Source organism: Haliotis asinina, chromosome 16 (assembly GCF_037392515.1).
Source record: "Haliotis asinina isolate JCU_RB_2024 chromosome 16, JCU_Hal_asi_v2, whole genome shotgun sequence".
NCBI classification, from domain to species: Eukaryota; Metazoa; Mollusca; class Gastropoda; order Lepetellida; family Haliotidae; genus Haliotis; species Haliotis asinina.
This window is the reverse complement of record NC_090295.1, coordinates 41,293,644-41,321,601: the sequence shown is the minus strand read 5'-3', so window position 1 is coordinate 41,321,601 and position 27,958 is coordinate 41,293,644. Positions and strand designations below refer to the sequence as shown.

Sequence of the window (27,958 nt, the reverse complement as noted above, 5' to 3'; positions counted from 1 at the left end):
TTGTTAAAGGAAGAAATAGGTTGACATGAAGGTGAATATTGATTGTTAAAGGCAGAAGTAGGGTTACATCAAGAAAACACAAATTGAATACTTTTATTTATTGGAACAGCACCATTGTAGAAGTCAGAGAGAGGTGATTTGCTGAGGAGGGACAGCTAACATTTCTAATTAATATATGAAACCTAGTACCATTAGTGCATTTATTCAAATACCTTTGCTGAACAATTCACGTGCTTGCTCCCAACAGAAGCTTTTCAGGCGATTCTTCTGGCGCTAATTCTGTCAGTTCGGTTTCCTATAATATTCATATCATCGTAGTTTGTTTTGAATGTGTAACATAACGCGAAGGTATTTTGATAAGCATGGTGTGCGTGCGTTTGCGTGCGTGTGCGTGTGCGAAGTAGTCCAGATTTCAGCCATGTCATTGTTTAATCACAAATCCTTTAAACATGTATTGTTATCACAGCATTAACACTATCAATTTCCATCGAGGCATGACATGCATTCACTACACATACTCTCTTCTCACGGCACAGTACTAAATAGTTAGTGGATATCAGTGATGATGTTCTAGATGCCGTTTTAACTTCGATTTTCGATTTTGTGGTTTCAAGTCCTGTGTTTAATCCAGCAACAGATCATGTGATGGCACAATGCTAAATTTCCTTTGTATGATCTGGTCAGAAAGAAATCAACCCGGAATGAAAGCAAAGTCCGTTTATTACAACATTGACAAGAACAGCGCATTACGAGTCACACATGACCTCCAGTGGAAGTGAATCAACAGATGTGCTATTTCGGAAGACATTTCTTCAGATTCAGTATTTTCTTCCTTTCAAATGATTCGCCAATCCCGAAATCTATAAGTTCGCCATCTGTGAGTTGAGACAACAAATCTCCATCAATGCCTTTTTCCTGGAATAGTTGAATGTGTTTTGCTAGTTTCTTCTCCCGCAGAAGGCCAACGATGTCTTCTTCAGTGATGTCTGCAAGCTCTGAAAATGTAACCACATGTGTACTTATGTTCCCTAATTGAAACCAATTTAACCAACACTGTCTCAGCCTACGTCGAAACTTCACTGCTGTTTCGATAGTATTATTAATGTATATACACATAATCTATGTTAGTTTCAGTATGTAAGTATGTGTAATTACGATTGGAAAACGTTCTAGTCTTTAGTAAGATGTACGCATATTTCCTAATCCGTTGGCACCTACTTGATCATGAAAGAATAAGACGTATATTCGCAGCAACAATCTGAAAGCAGATTGACTGCAGTTTTACCTTTTCCTTCGAAGTATGCACTGTGTCCTGACCTTCCCCCTGTAAACCCTCCCTGATTCACAGATGCACCTCGCATGTCCTGTCCACCAACGACACCTTGGGCATTTCCAATGTTGTAGGTTTGCTGCCTGTTTTCTGGAAAACAAGATTAAATAATTTATGTTGTTAAGGCTTGCATTGTTTACAGGTAAAAACTATTGAGTTGATCATCACATTCGATATCAATGATTGTCTAACATGTTATGACTACTTTAAATAGATATTGGTCAGTTCTCCTTAGATTTCGGACAGATAAGCATTCTGCATGTGTAAATGTCGTGGTCTGTCAGACAGGACATCACACCACTGATGGTGACTCATGAAGACATGTTTATATTGTATGCGGGGTAGGATGCGTGAGTCGCGTCTGTAGCATGTGGTAAATCTCTGTGAACCGATAAAATGGTTAAATAAAATGGTTGAGAATATTATAGGAGGGTGTGCTCTAGCGAGTCGGTAAACTCACCAATAGATCCCATCTGACCTTCATTAATACCGGCAACGACAGAATTGTCGACCTCAGCATCGTCCTTGACACCGGTCACTTCCATCTTGCTGATATCTGTGAATACAGTTAACAGGTCTCAGCACATAGAAACATTTAATTCTATTCCAAATGGAATGTGTTCCTGATAATCCCGTCATGACTGAGTATTTTTTCACCGGCGTGTCCTGTTTGAATAAGCGTAGTGTTCAGTTTCAAACCAAAGCACATGGCTGTAATGTTTTCTCTCTCAACTATTTCCTGTGGATACAGTGAGTGAGTGAGTGACTTTAGTTTTACGCCGCACTCAGCAATATTCCAGCTATAAGGCGGCGGTCTGTAAATGAGTCTAGACAAGACAATCCAGTGACCAACAACACGAGCATCGATCTGCGCAATTGGGTACCGATGACATGTGTCAACCAAGTCAGCAAGCCTGACCACCCGATCCCGTTAGTCGCCTTTTACGACAAGCATAGTCGCCTTTTATGGCAAGCATGGGTTGCTGAAGGCCTATTCTACCCCGTGACCTTCGAGGGTCTGTGGATACAGAAACACACATTTGAATGAATTATGTTTGTTCTTTTGAAGAATTTCATGTAGCTGCTTAATTTTCCTTTGACTTTGGCAAACGAAAGAGAGATTAGTGAGTTGTCAGATTTGGAGTAAAATCGAGTAAGAGGGGTCATTCAGAATTCTTCCAGCACTAATAGACATGTGGCATGTTAAATTATCTTACCTCACACATGAATGTCGCTTTCTGATTGGCTAAGCGATAATCAATATTTTCAATGTACCCCGCTTACAGGCGAGGTATTATTTTCAATGTACACCGAACTCTTCTGGTGATTCTTAGTAGTACTTTTTTTCTCGAATAACATTGAATCACGCAGGAAGCACGGAAATTACCGATGTTTTGCGGTTGAAAATCTATTATAAGGGATGTAACTCTAAATCTGTTTAACTTGTGTCGTCTGCAAAATGACTATTCGCCTCCCATTCAACAGCAGTGCTTCAAACAGTTCAAAATTAAAACTCAAGTGTTCGGTAAGATAAATACGTTGTTCACTGGTCCCTCGGGGTCCATGGGCTCATGTACCCTCGAGGTTTGTTTGTTTCCATAAAGAAACCTCGAGGGTACATGAACCCATGGACCCCTCGTGACCATTGAACAGCTCATAATGTACACATGCAGCGTACATATGAATTCTCTTGTGTCGAAATGCAGAATGATAAGAATTATATCCAAAAAACAACAATACATACCTTTCTGTATTTGGAGCCCTTTGTCACTTCCTTGAATACCTGCAACACTTGAGTTTTTAACTTTTGCTCTTCCTGCTACGCCTGTCACATTAAATGTTGCCATTGGTTTACCTGTAATATAACAGAACATCCCCATTATGACCACAGTGGGATACAATTTGCTGTACTGTACTGAATTCTCATTAGCTTACTTTGATTTGTACTGTACTTTAAATTGAATATATATAAGTATATACGGAATGCCCATTGCATCAGCATAAAGTTCCTTGATTAATTCCTGTTTAACCCGTGAGCATTATATTTAAGGTAAAGCAGGCCATACCCAACTGACGTTACAAAGTAATGGTTAATAACTGGTGTGAGATATAGAGAAATCAAACATATAAAACTACACGTTGGGCCTAACATTAACGATTTTACGATCTTCTTACATTATACTCACTTTAAACCTCTTAATATGTGCCTCTTGGTTTAACCTAATTGAGAGTAGAATATGAAATATTACCATTAATGGAACAAATACCCTTCACTTGTGGTTCGCTGCGGGCTTAGCAACGTGAGCGCAGCCCTTGTTTTTGAAGTTATCGAAGTATGACAAGGAGATATATTTATTTCCATGACGAAGTTCTAAATTTACTTTTCTCCGAAAGGGTAAGTGCCATTTCCCGGGAAAGGTTATTCCCAAGAGCACACGTTACTGAGGATACATTTTTAAATCTTTTACAGTTTACCATTCGCACCGCCACGCAACTCCACCTCATTATATTCAATGTAATCGACACGTGGAGCTCGTTCACAGTTTCCATTGTTTGCAGGATATCATTTACATCGACTTTTGTACTTCAAACAAAGTCAGCTGCATGTCGTATACAATAAGCTCGATGTATGTGTAGGTGGTCCTGGGAAATGCATTATGTTTCCTGTTGAATGCATTAATACAGTTATCAGTGGAAGCTTATAGAGACCAAAGTACCGTGTGCATCGCTCAGTGGAAAGTGGTTGATGATACGATCTGATGCACCAGATAGGTCTGTGTAACTTGGGTGCACATGGGTGCACAATGCAATCACATTGAAAATGGGTGTTCCACTTCTCAAGAAACAAATACATGTATCAATGAATACACGGAAAATGGATTCACGGTGATATGACTCAATTCTAGGAAAGATTACATGAATGTATCCTGTTATCAGAAAGTTAATAGCTTCCGTGTTTCATGTGGGTGAAACCTCAGAAAAATAATACATACGTCTCTCTCTATCTCTCTCTCTCTCTCTCTCTCTGTCTGTCTGTCTCTCTCTTTCTCTCTCTCTCTTTGCGTGCGTGTTTGTGCTGGAAAGCAGTCCGATCTAATGTCGTGAATCACTGAATGCATTTATACAATTATCAGTGAAAACTTATCGAGAACAGAGTTGCGAGTGGATTGTTCATAGGAAAGCGGTTGATGACAAGATCTGATGCACCAGACAGTTTTGCATGGGTGCACAATGCAATCATATGGAGAATGGATGTTCCAATTCACACGAAACTAATATCAAATATGGGTCGATTTTCAGATAAATAATACACGCCTCAGGTGTTAAATAAAAGGAACTGGTGTACTCGATTAGACGTCTCCACCTCTCTGTCTCTCTGTCTCTCTATCTATCTACCTTTCTCTCTACCTCTCTCTTCTTCTCTCCCTCTCTCTACCTCTCTGACGCTCTCTCTCTCTCTCCCTCTCTCTCCCTCTCTACTTCTCTCCTTCTCTCTACCTCTCTCACGCTCTCTTCTCCCTCTCTCTCTCCCTCTCTCTACTTCTCTCCCTCTCTCTACCTCTCTCACGCTCTCTCTCTCCTCCCTCCTCTCTCTCTCTCTCTGCGTGTGCTCGCGCTTGTGTGCTTGTAGCACTTTGCTCTAATGACGATTTCAAGTTGCTTGCCTACTCAGGAACTATGTCGCCGTGTTGCGCAAGAGTACCTAACAGAGGCATATCTGTTTTCCTTGTTTTCTAGATCTCAGATCTGACGCTTTGGCCTTGTTTGCCACTTTGGAATCTTCAAAGAAATTACAGCATTCGTGTGACTGCTCTTCGAAGTGATGGTTGATCTGTCGCGATAACACGACTACACAACTGATCATTGGACAATTCTATGTATGTATGTATGTGCGTGCGTGCGTGCGTGCGTGCGTGTGTGTATGTATGCATGTATGGTATGTTGCGCATGTGTGCGATATGTGTATGCATTTAATGAGTGTATGTATTTAATGTGTGTAATGTATTTGAGTATGTGTGTATATATGCTTAGATGTTAAAGAGTTCGTGTGAATGTGCGAGCGTGCGTGTTCGTCTAAGGTGTCGTCTGTTCACATGTACATACAAGGTCAATACTGTTATTTCTCAAGGTAGTGCATGTATGTATGTGAGACGCCTTACCTGTCATGCGACTAGTCGGACCATGGACTGAAGCAGACATGGCCCCGCTGTGGTTGTCACCTGTGGCCATATTACCTGTATTATCCTGGTTTGTGATGTTTTGACTTCCTGAAATAAAAGAACTTAACTTGTGATTATGAGCCCTTTTAGTATTCATATATGCTATTCCAACGGGATCATCAACCAAGTATGCGTAATATATAGTTTTGATATTTGGATCATACAATGAGCTGGCTATTTCAACAAAGACTGCTCGTGATTATGAACGGGATTTGCGCTTTTGATGATGATTGTTCAATAAGCATAGATGGCACCGTTTTTCACCAAGAGACACAAGGAAATGCCATCCTAAAAAATAAACAGCGAACTGGAAACTTTTTCATTGTGATTAATGTATTTGAACTTTAATCGTGAATGCTGCTTGAAAATGTCGACTCGAATTCCATCCCAGGTAAGTAGACACAAAGGTATCACATGAACGTCTCACAACGATTACCGAAAGAAGAATATTACCTGAAAATTATTTCACTGTCGATAGTGTTATTAATGTATATTATACACACGGTGTTTTCTATTCCACGTTTATCTCAGTGCAATTGTACGTTTATTATTAATCTTGAGTAAAGCATTATTTTCTTAAGTGTCTATATATATTTGGTGCTTTCTACACGAAGTGGACAATCGCACATCGACTGTTAACAATTTTACGCCTAAATGCTGGCCAGTTGTACGCATAAGAAGAAACATTTCTTTTAATTTAAACAAGAAAAGCTGGCCTACTTGTCGATGTTGCTTGAGACACTGGTTGTTGGGTGGGATTGCTGCCACTGCCAATATTGACCGTGTTCCCTGTGACCTCGTTGACCGTCGTCACCCCAGAGCTTCCGCTCATATTGTTGTGAAATGTCTTTTCCACTGAAAAAATATTCGGTGTTTTACAAACAAAGCAATTGTAGCCAAGAGACACATATTTAATGTTTACCTCAATCACTGAAATAATGTAGATTTCGTTTTCAGCTATGACAGCGTGATATACATCTGTATTGTGTCTGCTGTTACATCAAATAAATGATTCGTAAACAAAATATTCCAGACTTTTACCTCTCCAAATCACCAACTGTAGAATTTAGACCATCCCTGTATATTTATAATTACTGTATCAACTTAAAGCAATCACGATACATTGACAATGCAATGTCTAGGCGTGGCATTCAGATAAATCTGACAATGTCATCTCTGTATGCAAGCTGTATTCGGTTGTATAATGAATGTACGTACAATGTATGTGATCCGAAGACCTGGAATACAATAAACATCTCTGACTTTGATTTGACTGAATTTAGGTTTACGTCCCTTTCAGCAACATTCCGACAAGAACACGGCAGGGACACCAGAAACGATCTTCACACATTGTACCCATGTCCATGAACCCGGATCTTCAGCGTAACGATTTATCCACTAGTCTACCTCACTGTTTACATTACTTATGAAAGGGGCCGTCTTTAACAATTATCATAGTTACCATGGTGCTGGGGAGCGTGATAGGTGTTGCCCATTCCGCCTTCAACCTGCCCCGCCACAAAGCTGTTAGTGGCCTGCCCGCCTGTCATCCCCACAACAATTTTCGCCTTTTCCTCCATCTTGTTGTTTCAACTGAAAAAGAGGACAAACTTTCAAATATCTGCTGCTACGATGTAACCAGCGGAAAATGTCATACCTTCTGCTCACTGTGTCATAATAATTAGAAGACGGACATTACCTGGTATTCTTGTCCGATATGATCACGACGTATCTCTATGGCAAGGGTGGGAAAAGCGGCAATCCCAGATAAGCACTAATAATACATCGGAAAAACCCACGTGGCTCCATTCCCTGGGAATTCGTATCAGTTTCACATAATTACCCCCCAAAAAGCTGAAGCGTAGTGAATATAGGATCTATATTTGTTACACTGGAAAACAACCTTCAGTGTTCATTTTTGAATATCCGTGTAATGCATGCGTCTGTTTTAGTTCACGTATGCCATCGTATGGACATACATACACGCTTTGTAGTGCAGGTTGTCCGGAAAACAGGACAAAGTATGGCATTCTTTGTCATCCCTGTGCTGAATGGCTGTGGTAAGACTACCCGTTACACACACGGCTACCCCCATAAGACACGCGACTGCACATTACACACGCGGTTGGATGGCGAACGGTTATGACTCAGTCTACCCCTGGAACGACTGACCTCAATTTAGCGTCGTGTATTGTGTATTGTTAACCCAGTTAACCCAGTTCCATCATGCGTAGTAACTGTATAGGATAATCGATGTCAACGTTGATCATGGAATCAAATCCACGCATGTATTATGTCCTTCAAGTGTTTACAGTGTCCCGAACACGTCAGTTACCGGCACACAGAAATGTCCTTAGACGCCAATGTCACACGAGGTTAGCGCTGCGACAGGTGGATACCTACTCCGGAAGACCGCGGCAAAGGCTCATATATATCTACAAAACACAATAACATTATCCCTTCTGCTGTCTGGAACACATACCGACAAGTCAAGGGCTTTCGACTACAACAAACACCGACTGAGTTGAACGAATGTAGTGTTGTAGTGTTTGAATCTCACAGAATAGGACTCACAGCAGTCGAAGGTTTTATGAACATACATCATAAAAGTAATGTATTTAAATTCTATTTTCATAAAATCCTTTCCAACTGCGATTTTAGTCGTGCCCCTACATGAGTATAAACAACCAGACTAGCAGCTATATATAGTAGTCATTTGACAAGTGGGGAAATATCTAACCAGTCTGGCTATGCGAGTGTACTTGAGTAAGGCGACACGTTGTCACAACGGAGAGTGCCTACATTTATATACAAGAGTTATGACATATCTTACATTATACACAAGAGTTATATGATGCTTGAATATACAAACCAGCAACTATTGGTCAACTAGTTTACTTCAACTTACACTCGGCTTAAACTAACCCCATGATGTTGTATCTACACTTCAAATGATCTGTACGGGGAAAATCAACACTGCTAGGATCATGACGTCACCGCGCCTTTCCGCGCTTTGAACTAGGTCAGCCATAGCGTCCTTGAGAGGATATATTGACCGCTGGTGTATGTAAACATATACTCTGTCGTAGATTCGGTAGTGTGTATATGTACATGTACAAACACAGTTTTGTCGGTCAGTAATAAACACATGTGAACTAGCAACAGTATTTGTATTTTGAATTACACAATTTTAATAAACAGCGACAGTTGAAGAAACATGCTTGCTTAGCAGACGTAATATCGAGTATGTTAGATCTTATCTCCGTCCTAACGACATGCACTTGGTATTCAGTTGTTTTGATCGCTGATCTCAAACGTTTTCTTTTTCTTTTTCTTCGTTTGTTTGTTTCTGTTTTGTTTTTAGCCTTTTCTTTTCTTTTCTTTATTTACTTTTTTTTTGGGGGGGGGAGGGTGTGTAGGGGTGGGGTGGTTTGTGTGTGTGTGTGTGTTGTGTGTGTGTGTGTGTGTGTGTGTGTGTGTGTGTGTGTGTGTGTGTGTGTGTGTGTGTGTGTGTGTGTGTGTTGTGTGTGTGTGTGTGTGTGTGTGTGTGTGTGTTGGGGGGTGGGGTGGGATTGTTTGTTTGTTTTGTAGTTTTGTTGTAGTTGTTGTTGTTGTTGTTCGATCACCCGTTTCCATGTTTAGCAATGATGTAGCTTCGTTCGTGTTAATGTGAATATGCAACATTGAGTCTAATGCGATCTCATAATGAAACATATAAGACTATAATAGTTACAACCTGACATTTGGGAAGGAAATGTCCCGGTATTGAACTTATCATGCCCTGAGTCTATATGTCATCAATTCGATGTGGGTTTTGACAGACAGAGATTGATTCTCCCCAATCAAAAATCTATATGTGATAGTGTATTGTCATCTGACAAAATTTATTTTCTAAACACACACATTACATTCAAGGAATATATGTCAACTTTTTCTGTAATTGATACCTTATTTCTGAGTCCCTGTTGCGTACAAAACAAGACACCCAGGAAAGTGCTTGGTCCAAATAAGCTGAGAAGAGTCAGAATAACCAAGGAAGATAATAACTGATCATAAAGCAAAAAGGTATGTTAAGCATAGTTCATATGCATATGCTAACTGGATTAATATTCTATGTATAGTATTTGGCACTCTAATAGAATTCATTTTCTCCTCAACACTGGCACACACTCGTTCACAGACAGTTTCACTCACATTCTGCTCTAAACATACATAGGCTTAATACAGACACTTCAAATCATTAAGTACTAGTAATTAAGAATTATTATGATCACCAAATCAAAATCACTGAGCTTATATAGAAATCAACATATGTACATTAACCAATTATGGTACAAAATCCACTTGTATCGATCACAGCTTTTTCATTTGTGCTACCAGTAATGGCTGTTGTGGGGATAATATACATGGAGGTTAGAGTTTGGCATAGAGAAGTTTCAGCATAGAGAAGTTTCAGCATAGATATTTCCTTACACCCCCCAAATGACTTGGTTATTGTTCCAACTTCACTCTGAAATAATAACATAAATTACAACCAGTTAAGTTGATAAGAAAATGAGTTAGCTGATAAAAAGTGTGTGCGGGTGTGAGTTTCGTGTTACTCCGCACTCAGCAATATTCCAGCTATTAGGCTACGGTCTGTAAATAATCGAGTCGACCAGACAATGCAGTGATCAACAACATGAGCATCGATATGCGTAATTGGGAACCGATAACATGTGTCAACCAAGTCAGCGAGTCTGACCACCCGATCCCGTTAGTCGCCTCGTACGACAGTCAGAGTCGCCTTTTTATGGCAAGCATGGGTTGTTGAAAGTCTTTTCTACCCCGGGACTTTCATGGGTCTGATAAAAAGTCATTTTACAAATATATTTCAGTACAATTCAGAGAGAACACATTTCTCCTTCATGTGTTTCAGTGTAAAGAGAGTATCGCTTACATGAAAAATAACATTGTAAAACATTGCACCTCACTTAAATGCAGTGTACTGCTCAAGTGACACACAAAGGCTGTGGGTTTCTATCAAATCATTTAGAATATAATATAATCTCTTTACCAATACTGATGTCTACGTTGTAAAGACAGGTTATTCTTTGAGTACTTTTGAAAGGCAAAGGCAGCATACAACCAAAACACATTTTAATGTGTTACCTGGAAAGGTGTTGCCAAAGTTACCTAGCATGGCAATACTATTAGTTTTCTGATCAGATTAACTTCAATGATTTTACATAGGAAACAGCTTCAACTATACGAAACACACCGTGCTTCACAAATGTACACATCAGAGTCGCTTTACTTTTTTCTGGTTTTCCACTCCAATGAAATATTTATAACAATTTATTCCACTTCTTCGGGACATGACTGGGGCTTATAAGTGTCAGAAATAGGAAATTCATTTTGGAAATGAGTAACGCTTAGGTAATAGCAAATCTGACAGGCGGAGTAATGATTCTTTTCAACTATCTGTCTATCAAAACTGAATTTCAAGAAGCTTATCTGGATTTTCATTGTGAACAGCAATAACATATCCGAATAAGTGTAATCAATCTGTATTCGAATAAAACTCATTTTAAAAATGAATAATAATCCACGACCGAGGTCATTACTGATATCATTACTTGGAAAGTGGTTGGAATAGCACCGACATGATAAGATAAGAATATTTACATAAACAGCTGTCTATGGACTTTGGTACCGTTTACACGTTCAACTGAACCTGCTGCCATGATTGTACGGGAGTTCTTTTACCTCGGTTTCTGCATAGCCGGGCTCGTTCTGCCCTGCATTGCGCAGCCAACTAAGGCAGACTTATTGCTATCTGCTCAACTTTCACTGTATGAAGTTCGCGATCTGCAGGTCCCAAAAACAAAGCACGCGTTTCCACCATTCCAATGGGACGAAGAGCAGGGCATATGGCCGAGTGATGTTAAGATGAATTTCCATGGTGACCCTGATTATGCGCTTTTCAGAGAAGTGTTTGGCATCTTCGACAATAATATGTTCGCGACGGCATACATCACCGCATGTGTGGCTGAGACGAGACGATATTTGGACAAGCCGTGGTATAACAATACATCTGATATGCTGACGAATGGTATCAATGCCATCAGACGTCATCATGATTTGAATGTAAACTATTCCAATTCCTTAATGACCTTCTGGCCTCAGACCTTTAACAAGGACACCAACGCATACAACAGCTACCCTGTGAACCTCAATGACGCGATCAAGCTGACAGAGAACATTCCTCTAAACGCAACCTACGTTTTCCTTGAAAGACTTGGACTCGAGAATGTAGACAAAATCGTCCACGAGCTCATGAATATAAGGTACATGGGGTTTTGTGTGCTGAACATCGCTTCAGAGACAGTCACTTCAATCATGTATGATATATGTGTCGTGTTGAAATGTATATAATATTAACCATTACATGTCAGTGTCGGTGAGTAAAAAACATTTCAGGATCCTAAAGTCGGAAAGACGCATATTCTGTCAGATAATTACTTTTCTGGTGGCACCTAATCTTGAATTCAGATCTAAACGTATCAATCAGTTTACAAGGCTGGGCAAATTGATCTGGTTTTAGGGCAAACTATTTGAGGAATCCTGGAGTTCTCGGTAGTAATTTCATCTCAGCATCACACATTGGTGATGATCAGCAAACACTGCCCCATCTTGAGAATATCACAATACATGTATATTTCTATCGTGAAAACGATAGGTGCGTTAATAACAGTTTGCTCTTATGAATATTTCTTTCCTTTGAAAGGGGTGTATATACGCTGGCGTTCCACATTCCTCCCGATTTCGACGACACATTCCTAAACATCGGCCTGGGTTCGATCCTTGCCGAAATGCCACAGTATTCTGAAGCTTTCAAGCTATGGCTGTCCCACAATACCAACCTTACCTCCGTGTTCGATGCTCTCAAGTACTACGCTTACAGGTAAGATAATGTTGAAGCTTAGTTAAGATCAAATCCAAGATATACATAATGAAAGTTAAATGCATTGTCGCACATGTAATCCACGAGACAAACTCAAATGTCCACTTTTAAAGACGTTATTACTGTCTAGAGATCAATATGTAATATACCCATTAATCCAAAGTCAGTTGACACTCTCATTCATCTCTGCAAATAATAAGGTATGTTTTCGAAAATGGCCAGTTTTACATTGATTTTAGCAATATCTCTGACAAATGACAGCAAAAAATTAAAGGACCTTAAAATTGTAGGATTGCATGAAGGAAAACAATCACGTTGGTAATCATTCTGCGAACTGGCTACGTTAGCGAATATATTATTACACATTTATCATGTCACCTGTAATTGCATCAATGTACAGTGCCTTTAACGTGTTGAAATGCATTCCTGATGTCTGTGCTGAGATTTGATCGATGCTACTTTGACGTGTAGACAGGCATTACTGATGTATATACCTCCGTTTGACGTGTATAAATGCATTTCTGATGTCTATATTGTGGTTGACCGATGCCACTATGACATCTACAAAAGCATTACTGATTGCTCTAGTGATGTTTGATCGATGTTACTTATACTGAGGTTTAGGTATTGTGGTTTAAGTAGGTCGACTCTTTTGATGTGTAGAAATGCATAACTGGTGTCTAAACTAAGAGGTTTGATCAATACTACTTTGATCTGTAGAAATGCATTACTGATGTCTAAACTAAGGTTTGATCAAGGTTACTTTGATGTGAAGAAATGCATTACTGGTGTTTGGACTGAGGTTTGACCAATGCTACTTTGATGTGTAGAAATGCATTACTGATGTCTAAACTAAGGTTTGATCAATGCTACTTTGATGTGTAGAAATGCATTACTGATGTCTAAACTAAGGTTTGATCAATGCTACTTTGAAGAAATGCATTACTGGTGTCTGGACTGAGGTTTGATCAATGCTACTTTGATGTGTAGAAATGCATTCCTGATGTCTATACTGAGGTTTGATCAATGCTACTCTACTGTTAAAAATGCATTAATTATGTCTATACCGAGGTTTGAGATATGCCTGCTTGGTGTGTAGAAGTACACTACTGTTGTATAGGGGCTCAAACAACAGACAGACGACGTCATCATACACCTGCGTGACCTCATTTCGCGGAAGTCGATGACCGCGTACCGCCCGTGGGAATCGGTAATGCACATCACACCATCACATCACGCCATTCAGTACAGTATCGAACTCACTCAGGCGCCTCAGTGACACATCACGCAATGGCGTTATATGCCATCCATTTGAACCAATCAGCAAGTATCAATTCTTACTGGACTACAAACCAGTTTCATACGGTTTCCATTTGAATTCCGGTGACAACAATTACTTGACTTGTCTTTACACCATGTTTACATGTTTCTATACTCAATCACCTTTTCTCTCGCATGTCTCAAAGCGTGCGCCGTTGAGGCATGGTGCACTCACAGCCTGCAGCCGAGAGAGCTCACTCAGCCACATGATGTCATATGATATCTCCTCAAAAAGTTCTCTCCCATGTTATATTTTCTGCCTGCTGTGGTGTGTTTTTGATCCATGCATATTCAGGGATTAAACACACACATATGTAAATAGTTCACCTGCTTGAGGACACATTTACCATACTACATATTTAAGCGAATCAAAATGACTTACAGTAACGTTAATAGCGCTATGCCACGGTTACATTCCATATCATTATAGTATATCCTGTTTGTTTCAAATTTCACACTAAACAAGTGTATCCAATGCGGGGGTGTGAATTCAAAGATGATATTGACATGTAAAACCCAAACCGCATATGTTTGTGGTTGTATGGGATGAATCAGTCACCAACGCAATTGAGATGAAAATACACATCTGTGTATCTCTCACTCACCGCCACAAATTAGCGCCAACAAGTTTTGGGTAGACTGGCGCAAGTCTCTAATAAGTTTTATCACAAACCTTTGATAACTGCCCCTTGCTAGACTAGCTAGATAGAATTGCCATACAATTAGGAGTTTCAACGAGTTTACCCTTTAGGGCCGGCTTAAAGCAATGCTAGGCTGCATTTGAACATGTGCTCTATCGAGGGGGCTATCATGTTTCCGTCGACTGTTACACTGGCGACAGACAGCATTGAGTGTATGTGTACGAGGCCGCTCGCAGTGTTACTAGGATGGAATTATGAATTTGCTCTGGCTAAATAGGATTGAATGAATGCCTCATGATAAGACATTTTAAAACAAACATAAATGAATAACTTGAATATATTCATATAGTGACGTATAGCTTTTGATCTAGCTTTGCTCTGTCTTATAGCTGCCATGTACGTGCGCTTCCTAAGACTTCCATCAGGAAAGTTTTTAAATGTCAGACAACGCATTGGTGTAAATAGTTGCATGTTCCCATGCTCAATGGACAACGCCCTGGGGATCGTCCACTTGGCGCGCACTTTGTGACTAAAGGTGGGTACCATACATTAAGAAACACAAAAGTCATATAGATTTCATGGTTTATTAGCTCCGTTTTCAAATGAGTAAAACTATAGAATAGGAGCACGCCCAATAGTTTACTGTACATCATTACTGTCTTATGGTGCTTCATCATCTTCGCGCTCTGTATCATCATCATCATCATCATCATCATCACCACCACCACCACCACCACCACCACCACCACCACCACCACCATCATCATCATCATCATCATCATCATCATCACCACCACCACCACCACCACCACCACCACCACCACCACCACCACCACCACCACCATCATCATCATCATCATCATCATCATCATCATCATCATCATCATCATCATCATCAGTCATCCCTTTCACCCAATCATTGTATTTGTACAATTTGGAGAGCACACCATGATACATCTTTTACTTCTGTTAATATTCCTTGTGTCTTTGGACCCCACTGCATATGATACATATAAGTAATAAGGCGAGCATACGTCTCCTTAAACGCGATCCAGGTTGATTTTTTTCAGTCTGCTTTGGATTACGTCCTCGCTAAAACCTCTCTTCGTGTACAGCTGGCGTTTCTCATCCAGTACATCTCTATTCAGCTCACGTGTACGTGAATACATTTGCCGGATATCTTGCTCTTCGAGATCAGCCATCTTACTTTTCCTGTTGTTGACATTGCTTAATGATTCATCATCCTCATAATCATCCTGTTCCATTTCAGGACATTGCTTGACGTGTAAATGTCGTTGTAAGTTATGGCTACTTGACACTTGACCACAATAGTCACATTCGAACAAGGATATGGTCTCTTCACATCAGAGGTGTCTTCCTCCCATTTCCTTTTAACTCCCCGTTGACATTAAGTCGTCAAGAACAACGAATTGCACCATATGGGGGTTCAGAAACTCATCCTTTTCCAGGTCAGTAGGAATGCCTTGATGAAATTCAACGTAGGGATAAACATGGCTTTGAATGACACGATACAAGGGCTGCCATCATGGGTGGTTGTGGGTGGTTGTGGTTGTGGTTGTGGTGGATGGTGGCGGTGGGTAGTGGGTTGTTGTGGGTGATGGTGATGGTGGTGGTGGTGGTGCGTGTCTGTGTTGATTCCTGACATGTCTAATCATTACATCCCTTCTTGCAAACATGACACTGCAGACAGGACATGTTGTTGACTGCATGGTGGTCCAAGTGTAAATGAGTGGCAACCTCTCTAGCAGCTATTTTTATCTAAAAAGCTATTTTCATTTTCTTTCTTGACACTGATTCCGTGGTAGTTTCCCCTGGCTGGATGACCCTTTGCCTTTCTCTCTTCAACTTTGCTTTCACCTGTTCTACCACTTGTTGAGTCGGGTCACGAAATTAATTTTAGGTTGTTCTGAGGTTTCTTATGGTTTTTCTTTCTTCCACCCTGGGGCATTAGGTTCCAAAAAGCGAACCACAGACATCATGGCAGATTTTTCTCCTCCACGCATGCCGGAGTGATAAGGATCTCCTTTCCCTTCAGCCCGGAGCATGTAAAACCGAGTCCATTTTTCGGCATCGGGTACGAAGAGTTTGTATCGTGGATTATTCATGAAGTACCAAAACAGGAGCAGCTTGAGGTGATGTGTCACTGTCACTGTTCCACGACTAAATGAAGCAAGATTGTCCTCATGGTCATTTATATCTTAACTAGGGCTTGCTATAGTATCACTACTAGTCATAAGAAGCCATAGCTCTAAGTCAATGCTCTATTGAACAACAAGGCATTTTGAATGGTCTCATCTCTAAGTGCACTGACAAACTGTTGTTTCAAAACAAATGCTACAATAGGCACGTAACTGGAGAAAAAACTCTTCCAAAGGCTGTCTGTCGTCCACAGAGGGTGAACTAATCTTCGTAACACCGCTAGATAGTTATGTTGATCATTTTTCCTCAGGAAACGACGTCTTTCATATCGAGTCACGGGTAATCTTCCTTTTAATAACCTATTGATAGTACCATTGACGGCAAGAATCTGTTCTCTGTTCATGTCTAAAATGTCGAATTTCCTTAACGTTTTGAAACATTAATATGTCCCTTAAAAATGCGTAATGTTTCAACACGTTCCTGGTCATAATTCTATAAAACAATTTCTGTCTTATCTCAATGAGATGATCAAACCTCTATTTATACACAGACAACTAACACAGACATACTCTCATATTCATTTATTTTCCAACAATAGACTGTGTTTTACATCACATCCACATGACTACCCTAGCGGGCCATCTCTGTCCGAGGGACTCCCACTAGGGTCAAATAGGGACAGTCTTCAGACCACTTTTCATGTTCGACCCAGGGATCATCATCGACTTCCCAGTTCTTGAGAATGACATCACATTGAAAACACTTAATAATCTGTTTTCATGAAACCGTTTGCGCCACTTCATTCAGAATGAGGTCGGAGGATGATTGTTCTGAAACAAAAGGAATAAAAAAACAACATATGTCAGTGACTCTGCAATCGGCTTCGTGGACTCCATGCTTAGGGGGTCTAAGACAATTCTCTTAGTCTTAAGACTTGTAGACCTAAGACTTCTAGGCGCCCTCTACAAAGGCCAGAGTGTGACTCAGTAGTAAGTAAACCATACTTTCGTGGAGCTAGAGGAGTCCCTTTTCTGATGGGTGTCCCCTCTTCCTCCTCCTCCCTGGTGGGGGTGCCAGTCTTGAGGGTTTAGAACTCCTCTCGTGTTCCAAAAAAGAGCAGAGCGTGGTTTCAGTCCAAGGTCCTCTGGATTATGAGCCCAGTGCCGTTGCACTGCGTCACTCTGCTGTACTTCCATCTGCCTTGTGTTGGGACATTTATATCAACCAATGACAACCAAATAGTCACAAATACATTCTATTCTGAGAGCTGGATGTGGTGTGTATTCAGGAATGAAACTGATGCATGATCCAAAATGAAAGGGGTTTTTGATATATGTATAACATGAAACCGGATGAAACCTGCCGATCTGCCTGTATGGCTGCTATGGGTCTGACCTCAAACTACACCCATGACCTTGAGAACCACTCAAGATCGTGGTGAAAATGAGGTCACCTCCATAGTGTTTTCCAAGCTAATTGATGACGTCATTTTTCTGCTATTTGAGCCCTATACAACACACTACGGTTGGCTATCCCGACGTTTGATGAATGACACTTTGCCAGGAAGAAATGCATTAATAATATCTGTTCTTAGATTTCATCAATGCTACAAAATGAATTTGCCGTAATCTGCATTCAGAAAATCATATTCAAAATAGGCGTTAACGTATTCCTGTTTACTTTGCCCTAAGGCCGTTTTCCGGAGACCAGCGTGTCAACACTATAGACACCAGGAGCTACTACTACCTTAGAGCGTGGTTGGAGCAGGAGAAGGCTGTCGGACACGATGTCGCTCTTGTCCCAACATGGGTGAGTAAGAATTGTTATTGTTGTGATGATTTAACACGTCACGGACGTGGCTCCTTGACTTTTGATAGAATGAAGCAAGGTTCTTGATAATCAGTTTGTCATAGGAATTGCTTCCTTGGATGGGCAACAGTTGACTGAGACTTGTGTTGGCAATCCATAGTTAGTGATGACTTTAGCAGTAGAAGGACATCTTACATAGGCATGAACCCAAAAAGGATATTCCGTCTGTAAATTAAATGCTATGTAATGCGTACTTACCACAACCAGCGGTAAAATCTAATGATTTTTTCATGGATCGAAAATATGTTTTGCGTTTTTCATAAATGTTGTTACCATTACGTACCCAAAGTTGGGGACAAAACATCAAAATTGAAACGAATTTCCCATAAATTAAAAATTGTACTTAGCATATATTCTACGTTGTACATGAGCCCATGGGCTCCGAGGGACCAGTGAACAACGTATGTATCTTACCGAACACCTGAATTTTAATTTTGAACTGTTTGAAGCACTTCTGTTGAATGCGAGGCGAATCGCCATTTTGCAGACGACACAAATTAAACGAATTTACAATTATCTCCCTTCCATCGATTTTCAGCGGTGTACATTGAAAATAATGCATCGCTTGTAAGCGATTGGAAATAGTAGAATATCGTTTACAGAGTCAGAAAGCGACATTCATGTGTAAGCTACGACAAAATAATATTGCATGAAGGAAACTGTGTATGCAGTTTAATCTAAAACAGTGGAGGATGAATACCTCTATTCAGCATGTACGAAATATAACACCGGATAGCATATAGAGAATATACCTGAACCAACTCATTTTGTTTAAATGTAAATATATATTTTTTGTGATAAAATCAGTCATTACAAATATTGGCGTAACGTAGCTTTCCCATCTTAGGATGAAGTATTAAAGTCCAAGAAGAAAGCTTCATGTGTTTCGTATTTTCATCTATCAGACTTTGTGAACTTTGGGTTTCGTTTGTAAATATTTTACCATCTTTAGCCTTCAGCGTTTACAGTTGTTCACAAAGTCTGGGGTAGAATCATTACCTTTATATCAAGCTTCACATGTGACCCGACAGGATCGCCTGTTCATTGCACGGTTGTAGTTCACGCACATGCTCCTGGATTGGTCGATGATCGTGAAGATCCTGGTTAAATCTTTGCTTGTCGTAAGAGGCGACTATTGGGAACTTTGACTCAGTAGACTTTCAGCACTGAAATGAAATAGATTTCGTCACAGACACAAAACATATCACTGAAATAAAGTCTTCAGCATGTTATCAAAACAAAACATCATCACATTGTGACTTGAGAACCTCGTGACAATTTTTTTACAAGTCTTGTTTTTTTTTTCATAGATAGCATATTTACAAACCGGAAGTACATCCATATATCCAGAAAAAGACAATTGTTGGTGGTAAATATTCTTCAGTCTTTTTACTTACGATTAGGAATATTTACGAGATTTCTCGGATGCAATCAATGTTGATATGATAACACTGAATGTTTTGAGAGTGCATCACCATTTGCACTTCCTTACAACCAAAACTACTTGGAATATAGTCGCTTTTGACAGACGATTTGTGATTTGTGCATATAATTTGCATGTGTTCGATTCTCAGTTTAAAACAAACGACTAGAAAAGCAACTACACACTAACAAGTTTGTAATGCAAGAAGAGTGTTAATATTTATGTTCAAAGTGATTTCCCGACCTTCTTGAAAATCGTCAAAATCAAGAATGGGACCTCATGCACGTGTATGGGGCTACTGCGTTGTGCACATGCATATCATGTGTTGTGTTTAGGGGTGGTAATAGGGGTGCGTGCGTTCATAAGATGTGTGTTCTTGAAACGTTTGTCAACGTTTACACTTCTTATCCCATTGAAAGTTTGGGTTCCCCTACTTTTTGGGAAGAGTATACATTCCGATATTTGAAATGTTTTTGACATTCCGTTTCCTTCTTCAACAAGTTAGCGATGTTTATACCTGTACAGGTGCAGGACACAGACGAGGTACGCACCTGGTACGACAAGGGAGTCATGATGCCTTTCAACGTCAACAATATAGACGTCACTGTGTGTGCCAACTTCATATTTGGCGTCACCAATGGAATCATTAACGGCCTCTTCGAACCGTCGTTATTAGATGACCCTGACATAATGGTAATGTGGTTCAATGGTTGTGAAAAATATGTTCTTTTTTTTCATACAGGACAGCAGGATCGGGTGGTCAGGTGGTTGACATATGTCATCGGTTCCCAATTGATGCTCATGTTGTTGATCACTGGATTGTCTGGTCCAGACTCGATTATTTACAGACCGCCGCCGTATAGCTGGAATATTGCTGAGTTCGGCGTAAAGCTAAACTCACCTACTCACTCACTCATACAGGCCACACCTCTGGCACGTCTACAGCGAGTATTTCCGTATATCGCAATATAATATTTCGTAGTGTGAAGTAACTTCGAAACTGATTGAGTAAGAAATTCTTTTCATGAATGCCCATTTCCCCATTTAACAGAATTACCTTGAACCTCACTTCTACAAACATTTCTGCTTGACAATTTAGCTTTGGCAATATCACATCGACTGTCATATTATTAGGGTTCTCTGAATTAATGTACATCAGTGCCTAAAATAAGCGCCATTCTGTATTACCAATTAAGTTAAAATTAAATTCTAAACCTTTCCGAAGAACAGCCTTCACACTTTGATAAGGCAACATTTATCATTTCAAAAACGAAGCATCATTTAAATAGCCATGTCCTTTATTCAGGACAATTGCCTTTGTTTGAAACAGATGTTTTCCTGTCCTAAAACAAGTTACCTTATTTTGAAAAGGGAAAGCAAATACTGATTTTAATGTGGCTTAATAGTTTGAAAATTATCGTGATTGGATGAAAGATTTAGGAAACTCAAAAAATAAAAAATAAACATGCTGTAAAAGTTGTTTTGCAAACAAAGCAAATATGTTTTAGCTGCACTAATCAGTATCCAGCATGGCTAAGTGTTTATTCGGTAGCATAGTAAACAAACTCAAAATAATCAAAGGTTTATTCCAAAATTTTATTAATGTTGCATACGGCCCCTTACAACTGGACGTGGTTGGCAGATTGACCTTTATTTGCAGTTTTCCTAGACAACTGTTGTGTGGAATGGGACATGCTTAACTCGTCCCTGAAACATCTCCTTGTATATCGCAATTCGTTGAGTTATAAGGTTTAATTAATTGCAAGCGTTAAATCGTTTTGTTCAGAAAACGACCCATGTACTATTTCAGAACATCTACAACGACACGGCCAGGATGATCGCTTTCCAAGTCCAGACCAACTTCTCTGACAGAGCAGACCTGGCGTTGACGTACTATCCCTCTGTCATGGAGTTCTACTGGTTTGTAGCCAGGACGTACAACAAACTACAGGAAACCCTGGACAGGAGGGGATCGCTTCCTCATAAGGTGTTGTCAGTAGCTGTCAAAACGTTATTTAAGCCATTCACCTTCAAAATTTCCGTATACCTTCAGTGTACCAAAAAGAATGAAACTTGTTAAGCTTCACAGTATATATTCCTGCTGATGAGACTCACCCATGAACTGCTAAATCTGTTGATCTGAGTCAGTGAGTATGGTTTTACGCCGCTTTATTCAAGCAATATTACAGCTGGGGACACCAGAAATGGGTTTCAAACATTGTACTCGTGTGGAGAATCGAACCCGGATCGTCGACGTGATGAGCCAACGGTTTAAACGCTAGGCTATCCCACAGTCCTATCTGGCATCTGAAATAGTTACAGTGGTATGAGGTGATTAAGATAAAGATCCATATGTTAGTGATGACCGGATGAAATAGTCACAGCTGTACCAGATGATTAAGATAAAGATCCATATGTTAGTGATGACCGGATGAAATAGTCACAGCTGTACCAGATGATTAAGATAAAGGTCCGTTTGTTAGTGATGACCAGAATGAAATAGTCACAGATGTATCAGATGATTAAGATAAAGGTCCGTCTGTTAGTGATGACCAGAATAAAATTGTCACAGCTGTATCAGATGATTAAGATAAAGGTCCGTCTGTTAGTGATGACCAGAATAAAATTGTCACAGCTGTATCAGATGATTAAGATAAAGGTCCGTCTGTTAGTGATGACCAGAATACAATAGTTACAGCTGTACCAGATGATTAAGATAAAGGTCCGTCTGTTAATGATGACCAGAATACAATAGTTACAGCTGTTTCAGATGATTAAGATAAAGGTCCGTCTGTTAGTGATGACCAGAATACAATAGTCACAGCTGTACCAGATGATTAAGATAAAGGTCCGTCTGTTAGTGATGACCAGAATACAATAGTCACAGCTGTACCAGATGATTAAGATAAAGGTCCGTCTGTTAGTGATGACCAGAATACAATAGTCACAGCTGTACCAGATGATTAAGATAAAGGTCCGTCTGTTAGTGATGACCAGAATACAATAGTCACAGCTGTACCAGATGATTAAGATAAAGGTCCGTCTGTTAGTGATGACCAGAATACAATAGTCACAGCTGTACCAGATGATTAAGATAAAGGTCCGTCTGTTAGTGATGACCAGAATACAATAGTCACAGCTGTACCAGATGATTAAGATAAAGGTCCGTCTGTTAGTGATGACCAGAATACAATAGTCACAGCTGTACCAGATGATTAAGATAAAGGTCCGTCTGTTAGTGATGACCAGAATACAATAGTCACAGCTGTACCAGATGATTAAGATAAAGGTCCGTCTGTTAGTGATGACCAGAATGAAATAGTCACAGATGTATCAGATGATTAGAATGAAATAGTCACAGCTGTTTCAGATGATTTAGATAAAGGTCCGTCTGTTAGTGGTAACCAGAACATGTTTAGGCTATTCGGAATGGAACTTAGAACTCGGTAGCGTTTGTTTAAACACAACATGTATGCGTGTTATACTATAATTAATTGATATCAAAGAGAATAGAAGATGACAGGTCGCCATGGCCACTTCTTCAAGTGAGTGAGTGAGTGAGTTTAGTTTTACGTCGCACTTAGCAATATTCCAGCTATATGGCGACGGTCTGTAAATAATCGAGCCAGACAATCCAGTGATCAACAACATGAGCATCGATCTGTGCAATTGGGAACCGATGACGTGTGTCAACCAAGTCAGCTAGTCTGACCACCCGATCCCGTTAGTCGCCTCTTACGACAAGCATAGTCACCTTTTATGGCAAGCCACTTCTTCAAGCAAACTGCATATTACATTGCAGGGCATGGATCAAGTTCTGGAGGACTTCAAGGACGTGCTGAGGAGATACGCAAGTCCGCGGATCCTTGCCCTGGGAACACCATCCTCGGTGTATAACTTATCCACTCTATACTTCGACGACTTCCTCGGTGATGCTGATACAGACTACGACAACAAACCCGACGTACGTTTCTGTCATATGTTGCTATTAACCGTGTTATGACTTAAGTCATGTGCATAACTACCAATAGTCGCGGTTCTCAAGAACACTTTGTAGAACATTCCCGTCGTAATTATTCTCTTGGTACAGAAATTAAACTTTTATTGATGGGCTCATGATCCCATAGAACAGGAACTTCACTCTACCTACCTACTCTAACATAGTGTCATAGCCACATGATTTGGGGGATCATTCATTTGGTGCCACCACTTTGGGGTGCTGAGTAATCTTCATACTACCATCAACTCCTTTACTTTTGAAACTTTATATCAAGATTTTTGAGCACACCCTGGAGGGTATGTGTATAGGTTAGGGAAGAGCGGCCATGTTTATTTTTGTTGGTTTTTTTTTTTTTGATTTTTGGGGGGTTTTTTTGGTTTTTATTACAATAGACAAATTGAGGAAGTAATGTTATGTAAACACATTTTACACAGCAGTTTGTTGACTGTCAACCCTAAATCTCATTTGTGGATGAAAACTACGTATCATGTTGTGTTCATGTTACAACTGAGAATTTATATTGATGTTGGCGAAAAGGAAGCATGCGGTGAGTCAGAAATGGATAATTTGATTGTTTACCTCATCTGTTTTGTCTGAATCTCATATTCAATCTTCTATAATATTTGATGTTCTGTAGCCCGATCCCGAAGACCGTATATTCACCACGTCGATGGCCTTGAATGCCCTGCTGACCATCTGGACGACTCAAGACCAGCACACAGGGAACATGATCTGGGATCCAGGTAGACCTTGATATGTTGCACTGGGGAGCTTCTGTATCTCTGTTGAAGTAACTAGATATGTGATAATATCTGAATGTACATCAAAAACCTATAAGTGCAAATACGGTTCTGGATTTATCCTGAGAAATTCATGTGATAGTTTGAACGCCACTGCGATCAAAGCGAAAATAGCACAGTATTTAACATCCATTGTCACCCTTTGTCACGTTTATGAGAACAAGGCATATATATGGTATTGGCAATACAATTCCTACATTAACCTTTAGAGCCATACACGTATTTTTTATTTGGCATTCAAACTGTTTGTCGTAATATTATTGACCAGGGTAAGAAACTGTCGGTCGACAGGACTGGTTACAACTTGTCGGTCCTGACTAAACCTTGCCTGCCCGCAAATACTTCAGGTTTGACAAGCGAAGTAGGTTATCATCCATTCGAAATTCGTCCTTTATTGTCACAAGTGAATTAATTCATATGCATGAACACATTTTAACCCGACCATCGGGCTGGTGAATCTGAGAATCTGGCAGTCAGTACTGAAAGTAACCCGTCCCGGCGCGTCCCGGGTGGTACGGCAGGCATATATTTCGAACGCTGGCTACAGTTGGTTGGTTGTAAGAAAACACTGAAGACTTCAAATGTCAGTTCACCTGCAGACACCAGAACACTATAATATCGTCTCTTCCACGTCTCTGATCTAGATACCCCTGTGGAAGTCAAGAGGGCTGCCAACCTGACGGCCACGTGGATGTACTACAACATCAACGGGGTGCAACAGCTTCTGCCATGGAACGTTGTATTCTCGGGATCATTCAAAGGCTCTACCGTGAGTAAACGATCTGGCATTTCTTATAACTGCCTCACCATATGTCGGACTTAATTTCCTATTTCGTTCGGTGGCATCACTGCAAGCTGAGCACACAAAATGACCATAAACTGATTACTGGATCTGACAATTATGACGCTTTCTGAATATCTCTTATTATACTTCAAGTTATCAAAAATTACAATCGATACCTCTCAGGGGGGGAGCGCATCACATCTGGAGATAAAAGCTTCTGTACATTTTACAGTGACAGTAGAAGTGGTGTAGATGTTGTTTACAGACTAGTTTTACTTAATGAGACAAAGGTACATTATAGATACATGTTTGAATCAAATTATTATTAAAGACTTTAGGAATTGGGTGTGAAATCAACATGAAAATAGCAGGGTGTTATTTACAGGGTATTTCAAAATTAACAGGGTTCACAAATCCGCACAAAGGCATCACTGTGGTAAGAAAATCAAATATGATATGACATAAGAGGAGTGATTGTAAATATACAGATATAATCAATTTTCAACTAGGGCCCACACATAAAAACGATCGTAGCGCGCTATGACAGTCATATCTTTAACATAATTTAACACAGACTAACGACTGTCATAGGGCCACGATCGCTTTGAGGAACAGGCCCAGGTCAAGATGTTCAAATGTTGAATCGTCAGACACAGTCCCGTATTCTGGTGACTTACGATGTAGTGTAAGGTGGTGGTGGAGATATAGTTGTGGGCCGACTTGGACCAGAGGAAGGTCTGTTTGGGCCCAGCACATGAATTGATGGTGAATTATCATAAATATAAGAAGGTCTATTGAAATGTTTATATATGTATTCACTAAATATATGAAATGATCTGCTGCTTAATGATATCTGTTAAAACACCAAGAAACCAATTTTTGTTTTGGAACACACACATCTGACAGTAAACACGTCATGTAGTGAGAATCACAGTCACTGGTATACAATATGAAGAATAAGGGTGAAAGAACACTGTCTCGTGGAGCTCCAGTAGAGATTGGCATATGTGCATGTGTATAAACATCCTACAATTAAGTCATTACATTTACTGTTACACTGCTGACATAGCGCTAAACAAACACACACACACACACACACACACACACACACACACACACACACAACATCATGATCGTACAATAAAAAATATAACTGAGAAAAAGAAATGTTAAAGCGATATAAAAGCAATACAGTCATATGTTTGGTTTAATGTTTCTACTGGACGACAAACATGAATGCTTAGATTGTCGCTGATGCAGTAACATGCTCTAATACAACCCTTTGGACTGACCCGTACAGGATGTTGGGGCCCAGTGTTGCAACAAAGGAGAATGTGTCGTTTTCTCGAGTACGGCAGTTCTAAAATTTTGCCTGATGTTAATATAACAGGGACACTCCACTGTTGAACAGTTTCACAGCATTGGTCAAGGAGAGGTGAAATTTCTTTATCAATAATACTACTATGGGCATAAAGTGCGCAGTGACCAAGACGAAATCCAGTTAAAACAAATTGATCACTCCACTTATGACGGATGAGTGTAAGTTGGGGGAGGAAGAGTTAACTCCCTTTATGTACATTAAACCAAATATATGTATGGCTATAACATTTCTTATTTCAGTTGTATTTCCTGCTTTTCATTGTGCGAGCATGATGTTTGTGTGTGCGTGCGTGTGTGTGTGTTTCAGAGCAATAATCGTTTGTTTGATGTCAAAGCTATGCTATCAAGGTCCACGCTTATGCAGATGATGCGAGAATACATTACTTACATTGCCTTCCTGCTCATTCTCTCTAAATAGAGAACATGTATGAATACAACCCATAACTGACCCTTACCGGATCAGGAACGAGGTCTAGCAGCTGAAAATCTGTACAATGCATCACATCGTTCCATAACTCATGACGATGGTTTTCCACAAACACACACTTTCATATTATGTTGCTTTACAGACAATCGGATTCTATTACCCAACGAACAGACTTGAGTTATTCAATGGGACGAGAATAAACAGGACAGAGATTCACAACGAGAAGTTTATCCAGGGAGTAGAAGGCTTCATCCCCGAGGACGAGTACAAAGAAATGGCGGAGAAACTTCACACCCCAACCGTCTTCCACGGCTACAACAACAACGGCGAATTCTTCCCCTTCTGGTCATCTGAAGCCTACACCTACGTCATCGGGTTACTTGGACTTGGGAAATACATTGGGACAATGTGATCATGTTTGAATGCCAATAAATCCACATATTGTCTATGTATTGTCTTGCCTTTGTCTACCGCTAATCATTTAACCATAGTTCCCCATTCCTGGTCAGTAATGCATCTTCAAGTTTCACACGGAATGCCTTCACTGCGTTCCAGGGATGAAGTCTGATATTGATGGAACGTTTGTAGATTTGTTGTGCCTAGAAGTTCCACCTGCATCAAGTTGTCTTTTATCACGAAAATTGTAAGCGGGATGCTG

The 27,958-nt window shown here is 40.1% G+C and overlaps 2 protein-coding genes across 6 annotated transcripts; one reads left to right on the top strand and one right to left on the bottom strand.

The window, feature by feature from the left end:
- Positions 1 to 83: 83 nt before the first annotated feature.
- Positions 84 to 14,510, bottom strand: LOC137268570 (uncharacterized). 5 transcript variants are annotated; one of them, XM_067803144.1, is made up of 8 exons: positions 14,422 to 14,510; positions 7,013 to 7,143; positions 6,271 to 6,405; positions 5,491 to 5,598; positions 3,075 to 3,185; positions 1,791 to 1,886; positions 1,286 to 1,420; positions 84 to 995 (listed from the first exon to the last, which is right to left on the bottom strand). In XM_067803144.1, exons 2-8 carry the CDS (start codon positions 7,128 to 7,130, stop codon positions 793 to 795), a joined length of 906 nt encoding a protein of 301 aa, XP_067659245.1. In that variant the 5' UTR covers positions 7,131 to 7,143; positions 14,422 to 14,510; the 3' UTR covers positions 84 to 792. The 5 variants fall into 5 exon arrangements, with proteins under 5 accessions (XP_067659245.1, XP_067659243.1, XP_067659246.1 ...); XM_067803142.1 differs by having other exon boundaries at positions 14,199 to 14,441; XM_067803145.1 differs by lacking the exon at positions 14,422 to 14,510 and adding an exon at positions 7,723 to 7,951.
- LOC137268568 (uncharacterized) lies at positions 11,196 to 27,748 on the top strand. Its single transcript, XM_067803135.1, has 9 exons — positions 11,196 to 11,879; positions 12,320 to 12,496; positions 18,309 to 18,426; positions 20,435 to 20,602; positions 21,720 to 21,896; positions 23,712 to 23,873; positions 24,547 to 24,652; positions 25,354 to 25,478; positions 27,443 to 27,748. Exons 1-9 carry the CDS (start codon positions 11,275 to 11,277, stop codon positions 27,710 to 27,712), a joined length of 1,908 nt encoding a protein of 635 aa, XP_067659236.1. The 5' UTR covers positions 11,196 to 11,274; the 3' UTR covers positions 27,713 to 27,748.
- The last annotated feature ends 210 nt before the right edge of the window (positions 27,749 to 27,958 follow it).

Bases quoted from the DNA above. Each gene is read 5' to 3' on its own strand.
- LOC137268568 (XM_067803135.1), top strand. From the start codon at position 11,275: ATGATTGTACGGGAGTTCTTTTACCTCGGTTTCTGCATAGCCGGGCTC. The intron at 12,497-18,308 runs GTAAGATAATGT...CTTTGCCCTAAG, and splicing joins CTCAAGTACTACGCTTACAG to GCCGTTTTCCGGAGACCAGC. The intron at 25,479-27,442 runs GTGAGTAAACGA...GTTGCTTTACAG, and splicing joins GATCATTCAAAGGCTCTACC to ACAATCGGATTCTATTACCC.
- LOC137268570 (XM_067803144.1), bottom strand. From the start codon at position 7,130: ATGGAGGAAAAGGCGAAAATTGTTGTGGGGATGACAGGCGGGCAGGCC. The intron at 5,599-6,270 runs GTAGGCCAGCTT...CTTTTATTTCAG, and splicing joins GTCTCAAGCAACATCGACAA to GAAGTCAAAACATCACAAAC. The intron at 1,887-3,074 runs GTATGTATTGTT...CTGTATTCACAG, and splicing joins AGGGCTCCAAATACAGAAAG to ATATCAGCAAGATGGAAGTG.